General features: G+C 37.2%; 1 protein-coding gene and 1 long non-coding RNA gene across 9 annotated transcripts in view; one reads left to right on the top strand and one right to left on the bottom strand.

The window, feature by feature from the left end:
- VEGFC (vascular endothelial growth factor C) overlaps window positions 1-20421 on the top strand; it is a 166369-nt gene that overhangs the window by 39216 nt on the left and 106732 nt on the right. For all 6 annotated transcript variants that reach the window (XM_067297925.1, XM_067297927.1, XM_067297926.1 and 3 more), the window contains exons 2-3: window positions 17073-17286; window positions 18687-18877. In XM_067297925.1, coding sequence (XP_067154026.1) covers window positions 17073-17286; window positions 18687-18877 — 405 coding nt within the window. The remainder of the gene's footprint in view (window positions 1-17072; window positions 17287-18686; window positions 18878-20421) is intronic.
- The window catches only part of LOC136992261 (uncharacterized), a 98242-nt gene continuing 95026 nt past the window's right edge, over window positions 17206-20421 (bottom strand). For all 3 annotated transcript variants that reach the window (XR_010884406.1, XR_010884407.1, XR_010884408.1), the window contains exon 5: window positions 17206-17279. This is a non-coding gene — a long non-coding RNA (uncharacterized lncRNA). The remainder of the gene's footprint in view (window positions 17280-20421) is intronic.

The following is a 20421-nucleotide window of genomic DNA, read 5'->3' as shown; positions in this document are numbered from 1 at the left end:
AAGCTCAGCTAGAATTGAAAGTGGCAAGGACGTCTAGGGCAAGCAGAACAGCTTCTGCTACTCCACTAGCAGTAAAAAGAAAAAAAGAAAAGGAAAGAGAAAAGAAAAGAAAAGAAAAAAAGAAAAGAAAAGAAAAGAAAAAAATGCGGACTTTCTGTTAGATGGGAAGGGTGATTTAGTGACAGTGGATGCAGATTAGGCTGAGGTACTTGACGCCTTCTCTGTCTGCGCCCTCACTGACACAGGCTTCCAGGCCGGTGTACCTGGATGCAAGGTTTAAGGAAGAGAGGAACTGGAAACTCTTCAGAGATCTTGACCCATACAAGAGCCTGGGACTTGCTGGGCTGCATCGTAAAAAGGCTGCTGCTTATCGTTCCTTGAAAGGTCATGAAATTAGCATGAGGTTATGATGACAGGAGAACGGCAAATATTGCACCCATTCAGGAAGGGCAGAAAGGACAATCTGGGGAACTGCAGGCTGGTCAACCTCACTTCAGTCCTCAGAAAAAACATGGAGCAAGTCCTCTTGGAAGCCATTTCTGGACACATGAAGAAGAAAGGATTGGGAATAAATAGCTGGCATGGATATGTGAAGGGTAAATCATGCTTGGCTAATCTGGTTGCATTCTATGGTGAAATTACTAGATCTATGGCTGAGGGCAGAGCAGTGCTATCTGCCTTGACTTTAGCAAGGCTTTTGTTGCTGTCTCCCACACTATTCCTGTATTCAAGTTAAGATGTTATGGTCTGGATGGATGAACAACCATACAGTAAAAAACTGTTTGGATGACTGGGTTCCAGGGAGTAAGGGGTAGTGGTTTGTACTCTGTCTGGAGTCTAGTCTCTAAGGAGCCTCTCCTGAAACCTGTCCTGTTTTATATCTTTATCAGTGACAGAAGGAGGAGAGGGTGCATTCTGGAGGAGACGGAGTGCACCTTCATAAGGTTTGCAGGTTTCACCAAAACAGAAGATGTGTGGGGGCAGTGTAACTGATAAATTTGAGGGCATGGCTGCCATTCAGAGGGACCTAGGAAGGCTGGAGGAATGAACCAACAGGAACTTGATGAAATTCAACAAAGATAAATGTGAAGTCCCTCACCTGGGAAAGAAGAGCCCCTTGCAGCAATTCATGTGCTAAGGAGCATTTGTTTCCTAAAATTTAATCCAGGCTTTTGAATGCTTAAAGCATTATTGCCATCTTCAAATAATTAGAAATTGGGAATCAGGTATAAAATAGAACATACATTTTCTGTTTTGTGGTGTGGTTCTGTTCTTCTAAAGGTTTGGTTTTTAAAACTACTGTTCGCTATCAGGAGATCCATAGATATATTTTAAAGCCATGGTTTTCTTGTAACTGCATGACTCCAGAATCTGGACCTTAGTAGAAGCTACAAACATTAGCAACTTTGTAAAAGTTTCTGGCTTCTAAATCCATGTCTTTATGTCTCATTAAGTATTTTTCAGAGGAACTCTCTTACATTTGTGAAATCTACACTTTTGTAATGCAGTCAGGTACATGAATAAAAATAAGCAATAGCTACACAAATTATAGGCTGTAGGTAATGTTAACATATTTAGCTACATTTGGGGGACATTTTTAATGAAGATTATATTTTCCAGTTATTTAACTCTTTCCTCACACTATACCAAGCTTTTCAAATAAAAATTTTTGCCTAGTTTGTGACTCACTAATACTCTGAAATGAATCTTAAATTATGAAAGAGCACGTATAGTACTACGTAGGAGTTGTACTTTATTTGGGTTATTTACATTATTGATGGATTTGACTATACAATATTGTCTATTTAATATTCCTTTAAAAAACTTGTAAGAAAACTACTGATTTAGGCTAATGTGCTATTTATTGTGTCTGAATGTATGCTTTATGACATCATGTATTTGTATTTAGGAGAGCTCATGCTTTCTGAAAAGGATATTAAGTAATCCTGAGGGAATCATTCTAAATATAATGGCAGATCAACATCTATGTAATATTCTATAGCTGCTGATTCAGAATTTGATAACAAGGGTAACTTCCATCTTACTGTTATTAGCAGATATAAAACCCTCAATCAGGAATGTTGATCTTGTCAGTTAGTTTCTTCAGAAATTTAATTGCTTCAAGTTTGAGAAATGTATTAATAAATAGGTATAATTCTGTTTGCTGGTGATGCTTACCTGACACGCCTGTCTCAAAACCGTGTTTTAATGTATGTGGTGTTTTGTATTGCCATTAGGCAAACCCATAGGAGCTGGAGATTTACAGTATTGCTCCCTCTCCCACATATTCCTTGCAATGTTTGTTTGAACACCAAACTTATATGGACAATATCATGATGTGTTGCTGTTCATATAAGAAATGTCCATGTGCTCTCCAAAGCTACTTCAGGTGAATTTATCACTCAAAAATGTGCCGAGTTTGACAGCATTGGAGGCTATCTGTGGGCAGAATTGGTAGGCATAAGTAATATTGCTGTACAGGCAGTCAGTGCTGAGAGACAGATTTTAATACATGTGTCATTCAGTCTTAAAGACTGTTCACAAGAATTTTAGGTAACTGATGTTAGAAATGATCTGAAGGGATGTTGCAATTAAGCTCAGGAAGGTCACTGTATATGGAGCAGAGAACAGGGATCCTTAAAGGACAAGTATTTGTTACATATCTCAAAAAGACTGAGAATGGAAAGATATATCTGGACATTTCAGAGGGAAAGCATTTTCTGTTGTGTTCTGTCTGTAGACTACAAACTAGCATGGATTAGTGCAAACTCTACTGAAAGAAGGTCAGAATAAGCTAAACAGAATTAGAATTCACAGGAAAGATAAAATTTTAAGTTAAGTTTAAAAATATGTAGTTATTTGTTACTGCTAGTTACTTTTCTTAAACTGGGTTGTCCAGTTCTGATTCATACCCTCCATGTGTGTGCTCTATGTTGCTTACAGACAGAATAGCAAGATAATATAATTTGAATAAGAACAGTCTAGCCTTTGAACTGAATCAATCTGCCAGTTTATCTGACCTCCCTTATTATCAAATAAGATGTCATGTTGTGATGTAATACTGTGATACTGAAGATCAAAGTAGAATTATAAGTTCTCATGCAAAGCCAAAAAGCATCTACTGATCTGTGCATCATCTGACAATCAGATGTACAATCTGCTGCTGCTGAGTGTACCAAGGGGATGAGAGTACAGTGGCAGGATGGTGCTAGCAGCCCAGCAATCCAAAATTAACTACTGTTTCTGCTTAGTCCACTCTTAGACCTGGCTGTGACTGTTGACCAGAGCCTTGTAGCACTGTCCCAAACTTGGCACTGAATTTGGGTCCCTTATTTATCAGTAAGAGTTAAGGTCTCTTTTGTGTTTAAAGTAAATAACTGACAAAATCTCCTGACTAGGATGCATTTTTCTATTATGAAAAATACAGGTACCTGCATTGATGGGCAGTGATGGTTTCACACTGTATTGGAACATAATGCAACCTTGAAAGTGCATCCAGGTAAATAATATTCTCATCACTCTCACAGAGATTTCAAACAAACTGAAAAATCTTGAGCACTGATTATAGATGTTCTTTTGCTTGCAACTGACCAGTGACTTTTTAATTAAATGGATATACTTTACCCAGTGTATTGTTTTAGTTGTTAATGTTTCTGATTCTAATCAGAAACTTTGTTCTTTCACACACTGCTCAAAAAGTCTTGCTTAAATGCCAATAAAATTCTACTGAATTTCACATACAATAAAGGATGGAAAATACCTATAGATATGTGTGTAACCATAAAAATATAGATAAGTGAGTATAATATTTTTTTCTATTCTTCAAAAATGTTATAATTCAAAATTTCATAGAACAGAGGCTTTGTTAATAAAAACCTGTTAAAGTATTGGCCTCATAAGAAAAATCAATCTGTTAACTCATAGCTTTTCAGTTGTTTGCACACAGATAATGTATTGCTCACAAATCAGAAATGAACAGTCAAAACTGAGGCCAACAAAAACATTTGATGTTGCTCAAGGACCAGCATAGGCTGAAGATGAGTGACCGGTAAAGAAACAAAGTCTATATGAAAAGTCATCAGACATAATTTTTTAAAACCATGCAAGAGTTAGAAAAATTTAGTTTTAAAATCTCGATGTTTAATATAACAAGCACAATGTTCATTGCTCACCAGTGCATCTTTCTTGTTGAAAGAACAAATGGTAAATTAAATAGCCAAGTTTCTCTTGAAAATCCACTATGAAACCCACATATTTCTCTAACACAGGTTATATTTTTCTTTTTATAGAAAGTGTTCTGCTCTAACAGTAGAGAAGATATCATTAAGAAAATTATTTCCTTATAAACAGTAGGCAGTTGAGATAGGATGAGAGGCATGAGGGAGTTTGGAGGCTATGAGAGAAGTAACATTCTCCAATGGTAAGACCAAGTAGTGCTTGGCTTTCTACCTGGGCAGCTTTGGTTGGATTATTTTGGTATTTTGCTTGAAAGGCTTGTAGTAGCAAAGGCTGAGTCTTTCACCTCTTAACACTCTTCTGTTTCATCCAGCAGAAAATCAAGGATATAGCTGGCCGGGGAGTCTGACATCTTACATTTTCACTGAGTCCCTGCTGGGGAGAGAATAGTGTGCAAAAGCCCACCATTTCCTAGAAATTTCCCTGGGAAATACCTTGAAAAACACAGTAGAAAATCAAGATGGATCAATAAACTTATCAGACTAAGCTATGGCAACGCAAAGCTGCTTGGCTCACCTGTGATACTAGCTGCACGGGGAGTTACCATGCTTTGATTTATAGGCATGGGCATCAGGTCTTCGGTGGTCTGTTTCCACTGTCCAGGAAGTCCGTGCACAGGAGGCCAGACCTGCTCTGTGAGGTGCTAGGGCTTCAGCAGGATTTTGGAAGAGGTGGCCCTCTGTGTATCTCGACCTGTTACTTGAGGAAGCAAAGACTGTATCGATGCTGTCTTTGTGGACCGTAGCAGAGAGCAAACCCAAGCCCCCGGACTGCTTGGGCATGGGTTGAATTTGTCCATGCTGCTGTAGCGTAATACTGCCTGGAGCTGGCTGACCACACGCACCTGGCATAGCAGTTGGTCTGGGTCCCCCTGCGCCCCATACAGCCTCCCTGAGGCGTAAGTGCTTTTGTTATTATTTTGGAGGGTTCTGCAGTTCAGAGAGGCTGGGGGGGGGAGTTGTCTGTTTTTTTAATAGTGGGAGGCTGTGTTGCAGCACACTAGAAGGGTGGTGGGAGGGCTCTGATGGTGCAAGAGCAGCTGGGATCATGTTGGAGCCAAACTTGGGGCACTTCTCTTGCACTGTTTGAAGCAGGCCCTTGCATGACCTGGCTTGTCAGCTGCATCTGGGTTTCCTCATGCCTTCAGTTTGGATGAGGAAGAGACCAACCGGCCTGAACTGACAACACAGAAACACCCTTGCCTTTGAATAGTACAGCTGGTCTGATAAAAAATGATAGCATGCACTTTGTCTAGATCGTAGTGTTTGCCTAATGATGGGAAAAAGAAGTTTTATGAACATATGTTGTGGGGTAAACTAAGGAAGAACTGCAGGAGACCTGATGTAAACATCTGGAAAAAAAATGGAATTGAGACTTAATCATACAAACATGCTGTGTTGGGCAAAAATGTTTAAAGAAGTCAACAAAAGCTATTATGGGTATTGATCAGATTGTCTAAGAATCGCCACACTGTTTGATAAGGAGCTGAACTGTAACCAAGAATTTAAGAAAAAGATTTTGGTGTAGGAAAAATACTGTCTCTGTTTTAGTAGACTGACTAATACAGTAATTATATCAATAAGTTTTAAAAGCAAATTAGTCTTTTTGAAATGAAAAATTTAGCAGCAATGGGACAAACATTGACCGATAGGTAACAGATTTTAATGTTGACCAGGGAACAGGAAAAGAAGGTCAAGTATAACAGGGTGGATGGAGGATGAAAGACTTGAAAAGCTCAACACAGTATTAAGAGCTAATAAAACTACAGATATTGTGATCTTAGGGACTGAAACATGCTACACATACTGGTGTATAGATGCAATACTTAAATATGCTATGAGGAAAAATCCTGTAATCCTCACTAAACAAAAATCCCATTGAAGTCAGTAGAAGGTTTGGGTGAACAAGGAATGTATAACTGGGCAATTAGAGACAAACTGGCAGCCTGACCTTGACTGCGCCTTTGTGCCTGTGATTAGCTGTACCCATTGCATCTCAGCACATTTGTTTAAAGGCACAGTCAGTTTTAATTAAATCTCAAAAAAATGCAATTATGCCTGCAGATTCATTAGTTAAATTTCTAATTGGTCCAAATGGCAAATGCAGATAATTGCAGAGATACAAATTAAGGCTACACTTTTAAAATCTGAGTCTTATGGAACAGCAAAATTCTACATTCTTTGTTCAGTTCTTTTTCTGGCAAAATAAGAATTTAACAGATACTGTTCAGTTTTTTATTATCCATAATAATAATATAGGTTGACATTTATCTGACTTTTCAGAAATGGAAGTTGGGGATATTATTGGGTAGGACGTCAGAAAGTCTCAAGATGCTCTGTGTCTGAGATTGGGTGTTCAATTGCACCATCCTGGCTTCTCACTACTCTCACTCTTTAATCTCTTTCCCCCTCTCCCCCATTTTCCCTTCCCAAACATGACAACTGGATATGCTCACTTACAAAGTGGTGAATTAAAGAATCTGTGGCCAGGTTTGCTTAAAATAGTGGTTTACTTCTAAGAGCAGATAAAAAGCTTAACACAAGAAAATATTTCAGTGTAATGGTAAGATTTGTGCATGTGCTTAACTTATATCTTCCAAAAGACTTTCAGTAACTAGAATCTCTGTTCACATTTTTTTAACTCTCTGTATGCCTCCTTTTAATCTACTTGTAAATCCCCTTTTTTGTTAGTTGCTTGGCCTGGATAAGAATTCAGGCAACTGAGCGATATGTTATAGGAGAAGTTTCAACTAATGTCACTATCACAATTTTTAAGATGCAATATGATAACTTTTATCAGAGGTTATATACCTGCAATCCAGTGGAACCTGATAGCTCAGGGCATATTTTAGAAATCTGTGTTCTTGCAAAAACTTCATCCTACAGTCAAGCCTTCTTGGAAAAGTCTTTTGGTAACACTGTATTCAGCACTGGATTACTCAATGTCTCCTGTCAGTATAATTTAGGATTGATCCAGTTTAATACTGCTAATGTTCCCTGAACTTTTTTAAGTAACATTACAGTACAATACACTATTCAGAATAATTAAAGCCAGAAATAATGGGCAACATGTATTTGTCCTGATTTGGTTGCATAGAAGGGAATTGTGACCGAATCCCAATCTGGTTCTTGGATTTGCCATTCTTCTGCCTTTTCCCATCTCTCATGCCTTGCTGACAAATCTCTTAATGCCTGTCAGGTTTTCCCATGGTACAATGAGCTTTCTCCTTCAGTGATACATAAGCATTACTTCTTTTTTCATGATCAGTCGAAGACCCTTGTTTTTTTTTGTTTTTTTTTTCCTCCCCTGAGTACAGAAGGGTTGTGGCAGCTCCACAAAGCTGCTGACCTTTTATCCTGTAGTTTACAAGGAGGTTAGCCCACATGGGGAAGCCGCAGGATGCCTCACATCTCCTCGCTCCTTGGGTGGGGAGGAATACCTGCGCTGCTGATTGCAGTCTCTGCAAAAGTGCAACTGGTGCAGGCTGTTTCACCAAGGGAAGAATAAAATGCTTCTTCCATACCGGACTCTTCCATTATGCTTGAATGTTAAAGTGCTGTATTTATTTGTGTTTAAATAGTTTGCTTTTAATGGAACAATATGCTTTTGTGTGCGAGTGAAGGGTTTCATTATTGTCTTTTGTTTTTAAACTGCCTTCAATGTAGTGTTGCACTTAAAGGCTTGAAAATAAATCTTCTTCTCTTTGTACTGTTCTAATCCATTTGGAATTTTGGAATTAAGATTGGATAGTGCTTTTCTCTGTTGTCTGGCTGCTTTTTTCCTGCAGCATCAAAGCACAAAGCAAAACCATTATAGGCTCAATGTCTAAACAAGTGTTTTTGTTTCTGTATAATTTCTCTGTAACAGATGTCAATGATAAAAAGACAAAAGAGATCCAAGAATGTTCCACCCAGAATTTAGGATGGAACAAATTTCAAACCAGATTATCAGAATGGGCACAAATGGGCACTGGGTAGCAAGTCCTTTGCATTCTGTGCCTTCCTCACGCTAATGAAATTCAGATTGTCTCTTTATTACACCTACGTTATCAAAGAAGCTTTATGTAAAATGTTTGGGCAAACCCCAACTTTGTCAACAAAAATAAAAGCTTTTTCTGGCATTTTATTAATGAAATCTTAAAAGGTAATAGCATAATTAGCAATAACTTAGCCACGTATTAGTCTGATCTGTTACTTTAAGATACCAAATAGACCTTTTTTTTTTTTTAAGATTTGTGTAAAATGAACCGAAGATACAAAATGCTAAATAGAAGAATCAGATAATATTATTTTTGATGGATTATACTTAGAAACTCCTGAGAATTTAATAAAATGCACAGGTTTCTGAGAAACTTTGTTACCATTTTCATTTTTCATTTATAGGGAAAGTGCCTAGAATAATTTAAAACAGCTATTTTGCAACTGGAATTGCTGTTTGATAACTGACTTGTTATTCTTTAGCTTTTTGGTGAGCTGTAAGCAGTGTATTATGTTTATAGTTGGAATATTTGTTGAAATAGGCAACGTGACAAGGTAGGTGGTCTTCTAATTAATATTTCTGTACAGATCTGTAAACTGTGCAAGTCTTGTTTAACAATACAGAAATCATGTCCTATTAGATTGAGACATTTGTTTAGGAATAAAGTTCAACTTTTTCTTTGAAATGCAATTGATCTTATTTCATGGTCTGTGAAATTATTTATTTTTAAGAACTGTTTTAAAAGTATAATTAATTCAAGAAAATTCTGTGACCTGTTGCTAAATATTTAGACCATGGATTAATTATATTTGCCCAGAGCTTTAAATAGTGATTTAAACACTTGGTGAAAAGGAAAGTTACTTAGCAATGAGAGAAATTATGCAACAGTGATAAAAGGTGATGTGTTCATGTAATACTTTTGCCTTACAAATAGCCACATTGTTAAAAATTTGAGAATAAACAAGAGTGTTGAATTTAAGACTACTCTCAAAATAGCGAGAACGTTTCTTGTGATGTACCCGTATGTGTTCAGCATAACTCAGAAACATTCTTAAGAATAAGCAATTTCTTACTCCAGCTGTTAAAGAAAACTCTTTGTATTCAGTATTGACTACTGGAATAGAAAACATTATATAAAAACTATACCTAGTGCCTTTTTGAAGCCTGTCATTTAATATGTGGCCAGAACCCTAATCTGTCACTCTAATAATTAGTGTCTAGGATGTCTTCACGTAGCATGTAACCTGTGCTCAAGCAGTATCCCAGAATGGGCTAGCCTTGAAATTGAAATAAAGGATTTATCTCTTACCTTTCAATTCAGTAAATCTCCACTTGCTATTGAGAAGCTATTATATTTCTTCACTGCCTGTATTACATCTGCTCAAGTGATGACAGATAATTGCAATTTTACCATGTTAATGGTTTTCTTCAAAAACTGTCTCCATATTTGCTTGCTTTTACTGACAGAGCTAGTGGCAGTTGCTAGTAAAAGTAATGATAATATCAAGGAAAGTTTAGTAAAGACTGAAAATAAACAATCTTATTAGAAGGGCATGGTGGTTTATTCTTGTGTACTGATTTTTATGAAATATGTCTGACTGTTCCAAGCAAAAGAAAAGGTTGCAGGGTATTTTAAAAATTTTCCAGATTCAAACCAGTATAAAAAATTGCTTATAACTAATGTACTCTCAGTTTTTAAGAGAATAAGATCTTATAACCAGACTTTTTAATCAAAGTTCAGTTTTTAATTATTCAAGTTTTCTTCAGATTTGTGTGATTCACTTTCCTCCTTAATGCTAGTTAAAAGTTGGTTATTTGGACTTCAAAATCAATGTTTTACTTTTATACTGAGTTGAATTTTGTAGAACTACAGAACTGCAATGTGGTGTCAACCCAGATGCCTCCTAGCCTGGCGCGCACAGTTGGCACTAGAAACTCACAGGTTGCAATGAACATGTTGCAGAGGGCACAGGAATTCTCATTCTGCTAGCTACCTCCTTTTTAGTATATCATTGTATGTTAGCCACCTACATAACACAGCAATCATCACAATGTTTTCCCCCTTCTTGTGGTTGTACACCTAGTCACAGTGACCCAGGCATAATCACTGTCATTGCTGTACCCCAAGGATGACCAAGAAAATAATACAGAGATCTCATCTAGTACAGAACACACCACCTAGTGTCTCCAGGATTTAGTCAGATATAAACCTTTCAGCAGCAATAATCTTCTATTATTTCCCAATCTATTTATAATGCTAGTTAGAAGCTTTGATACTAATCTTTCACTCTATTAAAGAACCCAGACACAGCTTCACTTAACAAGGAATGGTTATCCCACAAATTTCCGTGACTGCTGCGCAGGAGCAGTAGCCTCTGACCTTTAATCTGTCAGCTCATCTAGTACAAGCTCCTGAATAGTGAATTGAGTCTATTGATAATGGGCTTGATTTTCATAATTTATTTTTTAATTATGACTTGCTGTATTCCTAGCAATACTCTGCAGGGATTTACTTGACAAGTTGAAGACTATAGCTGGGAAACAGTGCGTATTTCAAAGATCAGGCTGAAGTGCATGAGAACAAAACCTTTTCTGTTACTACAATCCAGTCATGAAATTGCTTCAAGAGAAGGTCATAAGTATTCAGGGTCTGGCTAAGATGCTACCAACCTCTTTTACTTTGTCACATTTAGGATGGCGTATGTCAGGTTAACATCCTTTCTGTTTCCATTTCTACACACATGCATGCACATGCAGAATAAAGGTCTAGATCTTTGACTGGATTTATCATAGGACTGTTGCGTTACAGTTTCTAACTGTATTAGATACCATGTCATCTACAGCAATGTCTTCATTGCCCAGGCTCATAGAAACCTGGGAGAACTGGCCGCCTAAGAGGTGCTTCCAGAGAAACCAGCAAGCACAGCAGGGAGTTGCTCCACAGAGGGAGGAATGATTTTTCTCTCCCTTTCCCAGAGAAATTGGACTCAGATCAAAAAGGGTATTTTAATAAGTAATTTCCATTGAAAGTATGAAACCACTGTCATTTTGTTAGGGAGGCTGGGAACCATTCAGGAATGCAGGCACTTGGGGAATAAGCACCAGCCAGGAAGTGTGTTTCAGAATCCCAGCAGCAGCTAAATGGTGGATTTAAGGACCAAATACAAGTTCCTTTGCAAGTCTATAATCTTAGGATATTTCAGCGCATTCCAGAGATACTGAAATAAAATACTTCCTGAAAAATGCTGACTCATATAAAAATTGGATATCCCATACAGTGGAAATTGTTCGCTAACTACCTCAACTTAAATACTTATAAATAGGATAGCAAAATTAAGTAATATAAGCCTAGGATGGTTTTCTTGCAGTTTACATGTCTTCCCCGTTTCCCCTCCCCCTGCCCCAAGAATGTTCTGGACCAAAGAAAAAATGTGACTTACAATTTAGAAGTGAAACTTTTATAGTCTTAAGTTTCTTCTCATAGCCAATGTCTATCTCTTTTTATCAAACTCTCTGTCTTTCAAATCTCTCTTGAAACTCATTTGTTTTTCCTTCCCTATTCACCCTGTACATACCTTTTCTTCTATTTGCTTCCTTTGCCTGGCGTTATTCTTGGTTTTCAAAATGTCAGAAAGAATAAAAGTCACTTACAACATAATGTATTTTATACCATATTTATTTATTTTACACCTTCCTTCTTATTTATGTTTGATGTGTTTGGTAAGCTCTTTGGAACACGGACCGATTCTCATTTCTGTGTTGTTTTCATGATGTTTTGGTTTACTTCAGGTAACTGCAGTAGACTTATAACTTATTTCAAGTAACATGAAATACAAACTGTTGCTCAGTGTTACCATTTCACTTCTGTAAGGCACTGTTTTCTTACTGTATGCACTGACAACTTCAAAGTTTGCAATTTCGGACAGCCCATTCAATTTTACTACTGCCAAACTGGTGCATACAAAATCAAAATTGGGTCTATTGTGACATGACTGTAGGTGATGTTCAAAAAAGTTGATTTTAATTCTTAGGTATGGCTAAAGTACTTTCTTTAACTAGAATATTTCTTTTTCATTGACATCAACTTCCAGAACACTAGTGCTGACATACATGAAAATTGCAGTAAAATATTATGTAAGTGAAGAGTTTATACATACTTTTCTTTTGCAATATTTCCATTTGCTTGCAGTTGGTTTCAACATTTTAATTTAACTACTTGATTTTTAATGCATTTCAGTTGGTCAATAAATGCAGTACACAAGCATATTAAAATGGAAGGTTTTATAGACAGAATTTTCCTATTAAGAATTGTCAACAGAATCCTTGAAAATGAAATGAACTGACAACTATAATCAGAGCAGATGCATAAAGTACCATTATAGCACATTGTACCATCAATTATGTGTCGTGTAATCTGCCAAAAATTAAGTGTTCTGACCTTTGCTATTAATAGAGGCAGACACTGGGGACATGTGAAAGACAAATAACGTAATGCACAGAAAATTTATTATAGATTTGATATTGCTAATAGTTAAGGAGCCTACTTGATATCCTGCCCCTTTGTTTCTAAACAATGATTTTATGAAAAACTGGACATACCATGTAGTAGAATCCCACATGATGGAAGACACATTGTGACAGAATAGGATGTTCCTAAATTAAATAATTTATAGTGAAGGAGAACTTGTTAAGTAGCTCTACTTTATTTTTATTTGTCCCTTTCCCCTGCTTTTCATGAAATAATGTGGAAGAAGTGAAATGAAGCAAGTTTGACTTTACTGCATTCTCTATTCATTCTTGTATTTTTAAGTTGTTTTTTTGCTCAATATCATCAGCCAGCTTGTTGCAGAGGTTGGCTTGTGAAAGATTTAGTCAAGCTCTTGCTCCAGAATAAAACTCCTGGTAGTTTTAAGTGATCATGCAGGACAACATTGGAAATATGTAAAAATGACCAGAAGAGTAGACTGGCCAATCGAAGGCCTGTGTGGTGATTTTTTTTTTTTTTTTTTTAAGAGCAAAACAAAACAGAAACCCTAAAAAGCCATTAATTGACTTATAAAAAGCAAAGAAAATAGAATACATGGGGCACAGAAAACTCCTTCCTCTGCAAGCACTGATTTTCTGCTTTCTTCTGAAAGTAGAGCATAGATCCTAGAATGTCTTTCCAGTAAAATGTCAAGTAATTGGTCCAGGATTTCATGTGGAGTGCACTGCAACTGATTCATCTGAAAATCAATGGACTGTTTACATTTACCAGAAAGTATATTTTGGGCCTAAAAGTTTTAGAATTTCTCTTATCAAAACACTTGTTAATGTTATATTACTTTCTGGCAATAGAACAATTGTTAGGTTTAATATTAATTGATTTTATTTTAAACTTAAGATTACATTTGGAAATAACCAGCACAATGTGAATAATTATCCAAACCATATTGCTTCCCATACTTCACTAATTTGATCTCACATAAGATTGCTGAAAATAAGAGCTCTTCTGATTTGTAGTATGTGTTTTTTCTTGTTATATTCCTTGTGCCTTATCATAATTTCTGAAGTTTAAAGTCTTGATTTCTGTTGCATTTTGAGGTTTAAAATAGTTTTTGTGTGTTCTACACTAAAAGCCTATACACAATTTAAGAAAGAGCAAAGAACTTGGAACAGAAAGTAGGGATAGAGTCAGCATATTTTTGTGAAATTAATCAAAATTTGGACAAAGCAGAAAATTTCTATTGCCAGGCAACACTATTATACTTAGAAAAGTAGTTTTATTCACTTCTTAAAAAACTAAGAACCTCATTTTAAATAATCTTTAACAATCTGATACTGTATGCAGGAGACACTTCTAATCAACCAGAATTTAAGACTGAGTTCAATATTCATGTCAACAATAATGTTTGATTGTCATACAAATAACAAATTGCTGCTATGTTCATTTAAACAGTTTGACACAGATGAGAATAATTTGCAGCAGTTCAAAAATGCATGCCTTTGTCAGGCTTCCAGGGAATTTATCAGAAAGAGATCACTGATATGTGTGTCAAGGTAATGCTGGAAACATATACCAAAAACTAACCTAATTTCCTACTCTTTTGTCCTAATTCAGGGCAATTGTACTGTGTACAATATTTAATATACATATATGGCTTTTCTTCTTTTTTTTTTTCTAAGTCTGTAGAGGTGAAAGAACGAAAGCCCTCTAGTGATTGAGTTGGTTTTCTACAGTGTATTCATAAATATGATTCCAAGCCAATTGTTTTCCTATTGTGCTGTCTGAAAGGTATGCTCATGCTTGATTACAAAGTGCTATTAAATGAGCTCTTCAAATTGCAGGCAGTCTTCTCTACCATTTGCATAACACACTGGAAAATCCATGAAGAAATACTTTTGAAAGCAATACTTTAGTAACTTAGAGGCCACTGATATCTTCAGGTTTTAAACCTTTATTCAGACATATTTTTACGAGTATACTGAATTTGCTTTCCAGCTGGGAAAGACATAACTTGATTTCCTGACTAAAGAGCATTTCATCAAAACATTTTTCTTCTAACAAATGTAACCTCTTTTCTGCTCCCTACACTGGCTTCTTATAGACTAAGTAATTTTGAGTTTCAGTACTTGAGTGTCTGAATCAACAGGAGCCAACATTTTGCTTATGGTGGGCTACACAGTCTTTTAGGGATTCATCAAAGGGTGGTATGTACCAGCTCCCTTTCTCTTTCCATGCCACCCCTGGTGTATGCTAGGGTGCAGCTATACAAGTTCACTACTACTAAACAGTTTCCAGCTCTTTGCCTTTTATATAATGGACTGGCATGGAGCCTTGTGACAGGGCATGCAAGCAGCCCACGACCGGTGACCTTGTGCGCACGTGTATTCCCATCATTTGGCAGGCACACAGCTGCTATGCTGTGGAGGGCACGTGCATTTGCACTGGTTCACAGACCCGCGTCCAGTCACCCGTGTGCTGCAGGGCCCTTGGAAAAGAGCACGGTAGGAATGAGGCAACCTGAACGATTGAGACGGCCCCTCGCCAGCCACTGTTCACATCTGAATAAAGCTGGAAGCCAAGAGGATGGTGGCTGAGTTAGCTCTTTGTTCAGCTCAGATGTTGTCTGTGACCCACTGACTGAGGACCTGCGTGGAGTCCTGCACGGCGAGTGGCAGTGATGGAGAGGGAGGGACGGCTCTGTGTTGACAGCTGATTTGAAGACAAGGTCCAAGGTATTACTTGCCGGATGGCTTGCGTCAGAGATGAGCCCTCCTCGTGATGCCTCTGAGTGCATGTATTTGAGGTTGATAGCTTGAATGTTAATAACTCCCAGGACAAAGTAGTCTGTCATTCACCATTGAGGTTAGAGAGGCTTTTTAGTGAAAACATTTGTTTGAATCCTTAGCACTTTGGCATATAAAATGACTTTGAAATCTGCATTAGCTTTGACTTCTGTAGTTACAGAAATGTCTCAGGTGAGGCAGACTCTCAGTATTCATTTCTCCTGGATTTGATACCTGATGAGAAAGTGGACGCGACACTGCGCCTTTTTGTCCCGTTTCGGTTGTCTGTGAGATAAGTGGCAGTTTGTACAGATGAGCTAGCTCAGGACTAGTTGTTTTAGTCAGGTAATGCTCTCTTGAAGAAAGCTAATTGGGTGCTTTTTCACTGATTGAGAGAATTTCTTTTTCTGTGGATAGTGGAGTTTGATTGGGAATCTTGCTTTTTAATTTCTGTAGCTTCATATTTCCTGTTTTAGGCATATTTTTTACACTGTTACAGCCTTCTGTTTCCCGGACCGTAGTGACAGTTTTGTAGTAACATGTACAGAATCTACAGCCAGTTGTTAAGACACTTTTTACAAAGTATACTTTTATATAGGGTGTCTCATACTGCCATCTAAGGGCTATGGAGGCTGAGAAGGTGACTAAAGGTGTTTTATAAATTTTTTTTTCCTACTTACTGCCCTTTTTATAGGCCTTTGAGAAGTCAGCAATTTATGGATGAGAGGGTGAGCAGGGATTCACAGGAGCCCTTTGGAGTATATGCTGTTTCAAGTAGGGGTATAGAGGAATCTTCCAGGAATCTGGAGTAAATGAGAAATCAGAATGTAAATCTGAGTCATAGTCTTTTAGAAAAATGCAAATAGAAGTTTTGTGCAAAAGCCAACAAATAGGAAAGTATGATTACGAGATTTGAGACTACTCTTGAAAAAACTTACAGACCTGAAGAGTTTCAGTTGAAACTCTTACCAGTGTTGGAGTGCGCAGTTCAGATTCTTAAAGATATCAAAGTCCCTGAACTCCTGCTAGTTTAAGGCTTAGTGCTCTATAATGAGAACTTGCTCCTTAATATATGCTCCTTAATATTGTACCTAAAAAGGTACAAAATTGCATAATTTTTTTTTTCTAATTTTGCTTTCATCATTTTGGACTTCTATGTGTTTTTCTTTTCCTTGACTTTGGGAAAATGGGCAAAAATTTGGTGTCAGTTTAAGTGTATATGATGCTAATTAATATTTAAATACTTGGAGGTTGAAACATTCAAAAATTTATTACAAAAACTTTTGTGTCCAGAAGAAAAATGCAGTTAATTTTCTTAATCTGCAAACCGTACTTGTATAGACTTACTTCTACAGCTCCTTTCTCACACACATAATGTTTTGCACTACATGCTTAATAAAGAATCAAAGCATTTCAGTATTTGTCAGTATAGAAGTATGTCATCACCGGCTGAAAAATAGCAGTCTTTGAAATGACAACCCCTTTGAGTAAGACTTTATTTTACAGTATACGACTTGTTTTTCAAGCTAGTTTCCAGCAAATCTTGTGTAAGAGAAAAAGTAATTAATCTTGGATGTAACTTTTGACAGGCTCATGCAAGCAAAGACCTGGAAGAGCAGTTGCGGTCCGTGTCCAGCGTGGATGAACTCATGACAGTACTTTACCCAGAATACTGGAAAATGTTCAAATGTCAACTGAGGAAAGGAGGTTGGCAACACAACAGGGAACACTCCAGGTTTGACACAAGATCAGATGATTCACTGAAATTTGCTGCAGCACACTATAATGCAGAGATCCTGAAAAGTAAGTAAAGTATGTTTTAACACACAGTAAATTAAAATACAAAGACTTGTCAGTTGTGTCAAAAATATTTTAAAGCTAAGCATTGTCAGTATTCCACCTGCAGAAGTTTGATTTGATATAATGGCTATAATGTAAAATTCTTGACTACGAAACTTCCATAATGAAATAAGTTGTTCCACATAGCTATTTTTGGTACTTTCATTCTAAGAAAGGGATATACTACTTTCTCAGCACAGTAGATACAGGAAGTTAAGTGTTTGTCTTCAGGTACAAGGAATCCTTCTGCTTTGTAGAGGCTGTAAAGATTTTGCAGAAGGCAAGAGGGCACTAATAATTGGATGCAGAAAGTGAACTGGTTTTGTTCTTTTTCTGCAATTAAGTCAAGGCTGGTAACGCTTTCTTCTATTATGTATTCCTGCTTTAGGAGGCCAATTAATGCACTTATAACTTTTTCCTGTTTTAAGAGGGCAGTTGTCCTGTTAAATGAGAAAAAAAAAAAAAATCAAACAAGTATGTCAATGTCCCTTAGTGTTTCAGGTGGCCTGGACAAAATTATAGTTTACAGTTTAGCAAGTGTTTGCAGGCAGAGGACCACAGATTATGCAAGAGGCATGTTTTTCAATATCATTTTTGAAATCATGTACCTTAACACAGACTTTAAGGTACACATTAGGTGAAATTTCTATTCTCGCTGAGTTGCCTATCAAAAACTGGCTCCAATACAGAATAAAGAGCCTGTACAGCTACAAGTCTCGTGGCTGTTTAGTGTAAGATTGCATTTGGCAAAAGGCTGTATAACACTATGAAAAATGTTTGCTCAAATTTGCATGAGTAATCTGGGCATAATCACTTTTAAGATGAAATAATATGGTGTACATAATTGCTAAGTAATAGCAACACCCTTTGCTTTAAATTACACATTTTGTAGTTAAAGTAGATAGGCATTCAAATGCATTTCAGGTTAATTGTGTAGGCATCAAATTAAATGTTTGTAATGTATAGTATGATCCATATGAATACTGAGTAGAGCCAGTTAACATTCGTTTACAGAGATGTGCAGTAGTTCTCTAGACTTTGCTCAAGGTGAGATTCACCCCAAGCAAAAAAGAAGTGTACAGCTTCAGCTGTGGATGCCATAAGATCTGCTCAACCTTATTTAGTTTCATGTTAGCTCCACTATGACTTTGCCTCTGCTCCACAACAACATGGCATATCCCCGTGAAGAGAAATTAGCTAGAAGTTAACTTAGAAAGATGTGTATTTCATTGAATAAAGGGTATGACCCTATAGATGCATATTCTGGATCTAACCTTACAAAGAAAAATCCTACTAATTGACTGCAGGGGTGTTATTTTTAAACAGCTGCTTTATAACACATGAACCTCCATATAACTTGGCAGGTATTGATACTGAATGGAGAAAAACTCAGTGCATGCCACGTGAAGTTTGCGTGGATGTGGGAAAAGAGTTTGGAGCAACTACAAACACCTTCTTTAAACCCCCATGTGTATCCATCTACAGATGTGGAGGTTGCTGCAATAGTGAAGGACTCCAGTGTATGAATATCAGCACAAATTACATCAGCAAGACAGTAAGTTCTCATTCTTATTACAATCAAAGTGGTCCTTACAAATGTGTACATGATCATGCATATTTTAAGCCTAATTACCGCTACTATGGAAAAGGAAAGAAATCAGTTCCAGAATACATAGAAAAAACAGCTGAAGAGAATACTGCCTTGGAAAAAAATATTTAACACTCTCCTCCACCAATATGATTGATGTTGTTTAAAAAAAAAAAGATTATGATGTCCAGTTCTCAGTTTTGAGATTATTCACGAAACTTAATTCTATCCTCTTTTTGCATCTACTATCTGCCTGCTGTATGAGGCAAGTATTCTCTGGAAAAATAGTCTGTAATTTTGTTAGTACTGTATTATAACATGTGTGAACAGGATTCATGTTGCATAGATAACATGCATCTATGCATAGCCATAGATGTAGCTTTTCCTTACATTTAGGAACTCAACTTTACAATTTTAACAGATGTTAGTACAATATATTTTTTTAGGGTTTATTTTTCTTAACGTAATTTCCACAGCTGCATGTGCTTTTTTTCATTCTTCTGGTTCAGGCATAGTGATGGGGTAAAGGGGTATGTGGAGATTATGCATTGAGCATGTCAGCCATTTTTTAAGGAAAAACATAAATACATTATTCTGTTTTATGTAGCTATGACAATTACCTCATCATCTTAGAACATTTCCTCTCTCAAACATCATGTAAAAATAGTCTTGCTTTTCAAACTGTTTGCTAGGCTACTTTTATTTTGTCTAAATATTGGTAAGCTTTTTGTTTGTGGAGGGGTGTTTTTGCTTTTTACCACTTCTTTCTGATGCTTTGAAGTGTATTAATTTTTAGTATAAATCTTTGCTTCCTTTTTCAAAAAGATTCTTCTTGGTAAGATGCAATATGTCTCCATAAGGAAGACATGCAACTCCATAGCCCACTGTAAGATGGTAGTACATGTGAATGTCATTCCCTTATGAAACTTCTTAGTGCTCTGAATCTTCTCGAGAGGGGATTAGGAAATGGGAAGTATGATCAGAACAGAAAAAAAAAACTTTTTTTGTACATCTTTGGCTGAATGGCAGAGCTTAGAGAGTTGTGATCAGCAGTGCAGAGTCTAGTTGGAGGCCTGTAGCTAGCGGTGTCCCCAGGGGTCAGTACTGGCTCCAGTCTTGTTCAACTTCTTCATCAGTGACCTGGATGAAGGGACAGAGTGCACCCTCAGCAAGTTTGCTGACGATACAAAACTGGGAGGAGTGGCCGATACACCAGAGGGCTGTGCTGCCATTCAGAGAGACCTGGACAGGCTGGAGAGGTGGGCAGAGAGGAACCTCATGAAGTTCAACAAAGGCAAGTGCAGGGTCCTGCACCTGGGGAGGAATAACCCCATGCACCAGTACAGGTTGGGGGTTGACCTGCTGGAAAGCAGCTCTGTGGAGAAGGACCTGGGAGTGCTGGTGGACACCAAGTTAAGCATGAGGCAGCAATGTGCCCTTGTGGCCAAGAAGGCCAATGGTATGCTGGGGTGCATCAGGAAGACTGTTGCCAGCAGGTCGAGGGAGGTGAT

The sequence above is a fragment of the Apteryx mantelli genome, chromosome 5 (genome assembly GCF_036417845.1).
Source record: "Apteryx mantelli isolate bAptMan1 chromosome 5, bAptMan1.hap1, whole genome shotgun sequence".
NCBI classification, from domain to species: domain Eukaryota; kingdom Metazoa; phylum Chordata; class Aves; order Apterygiformes; family Apterygidae; genus Apteryx; species Apteryx mantelli.
The sequence above is the reverse complement of the archived record's forward strand: the minus strand, read 5'-3'. Positions and strand labels throughout refer to the sequence as shown.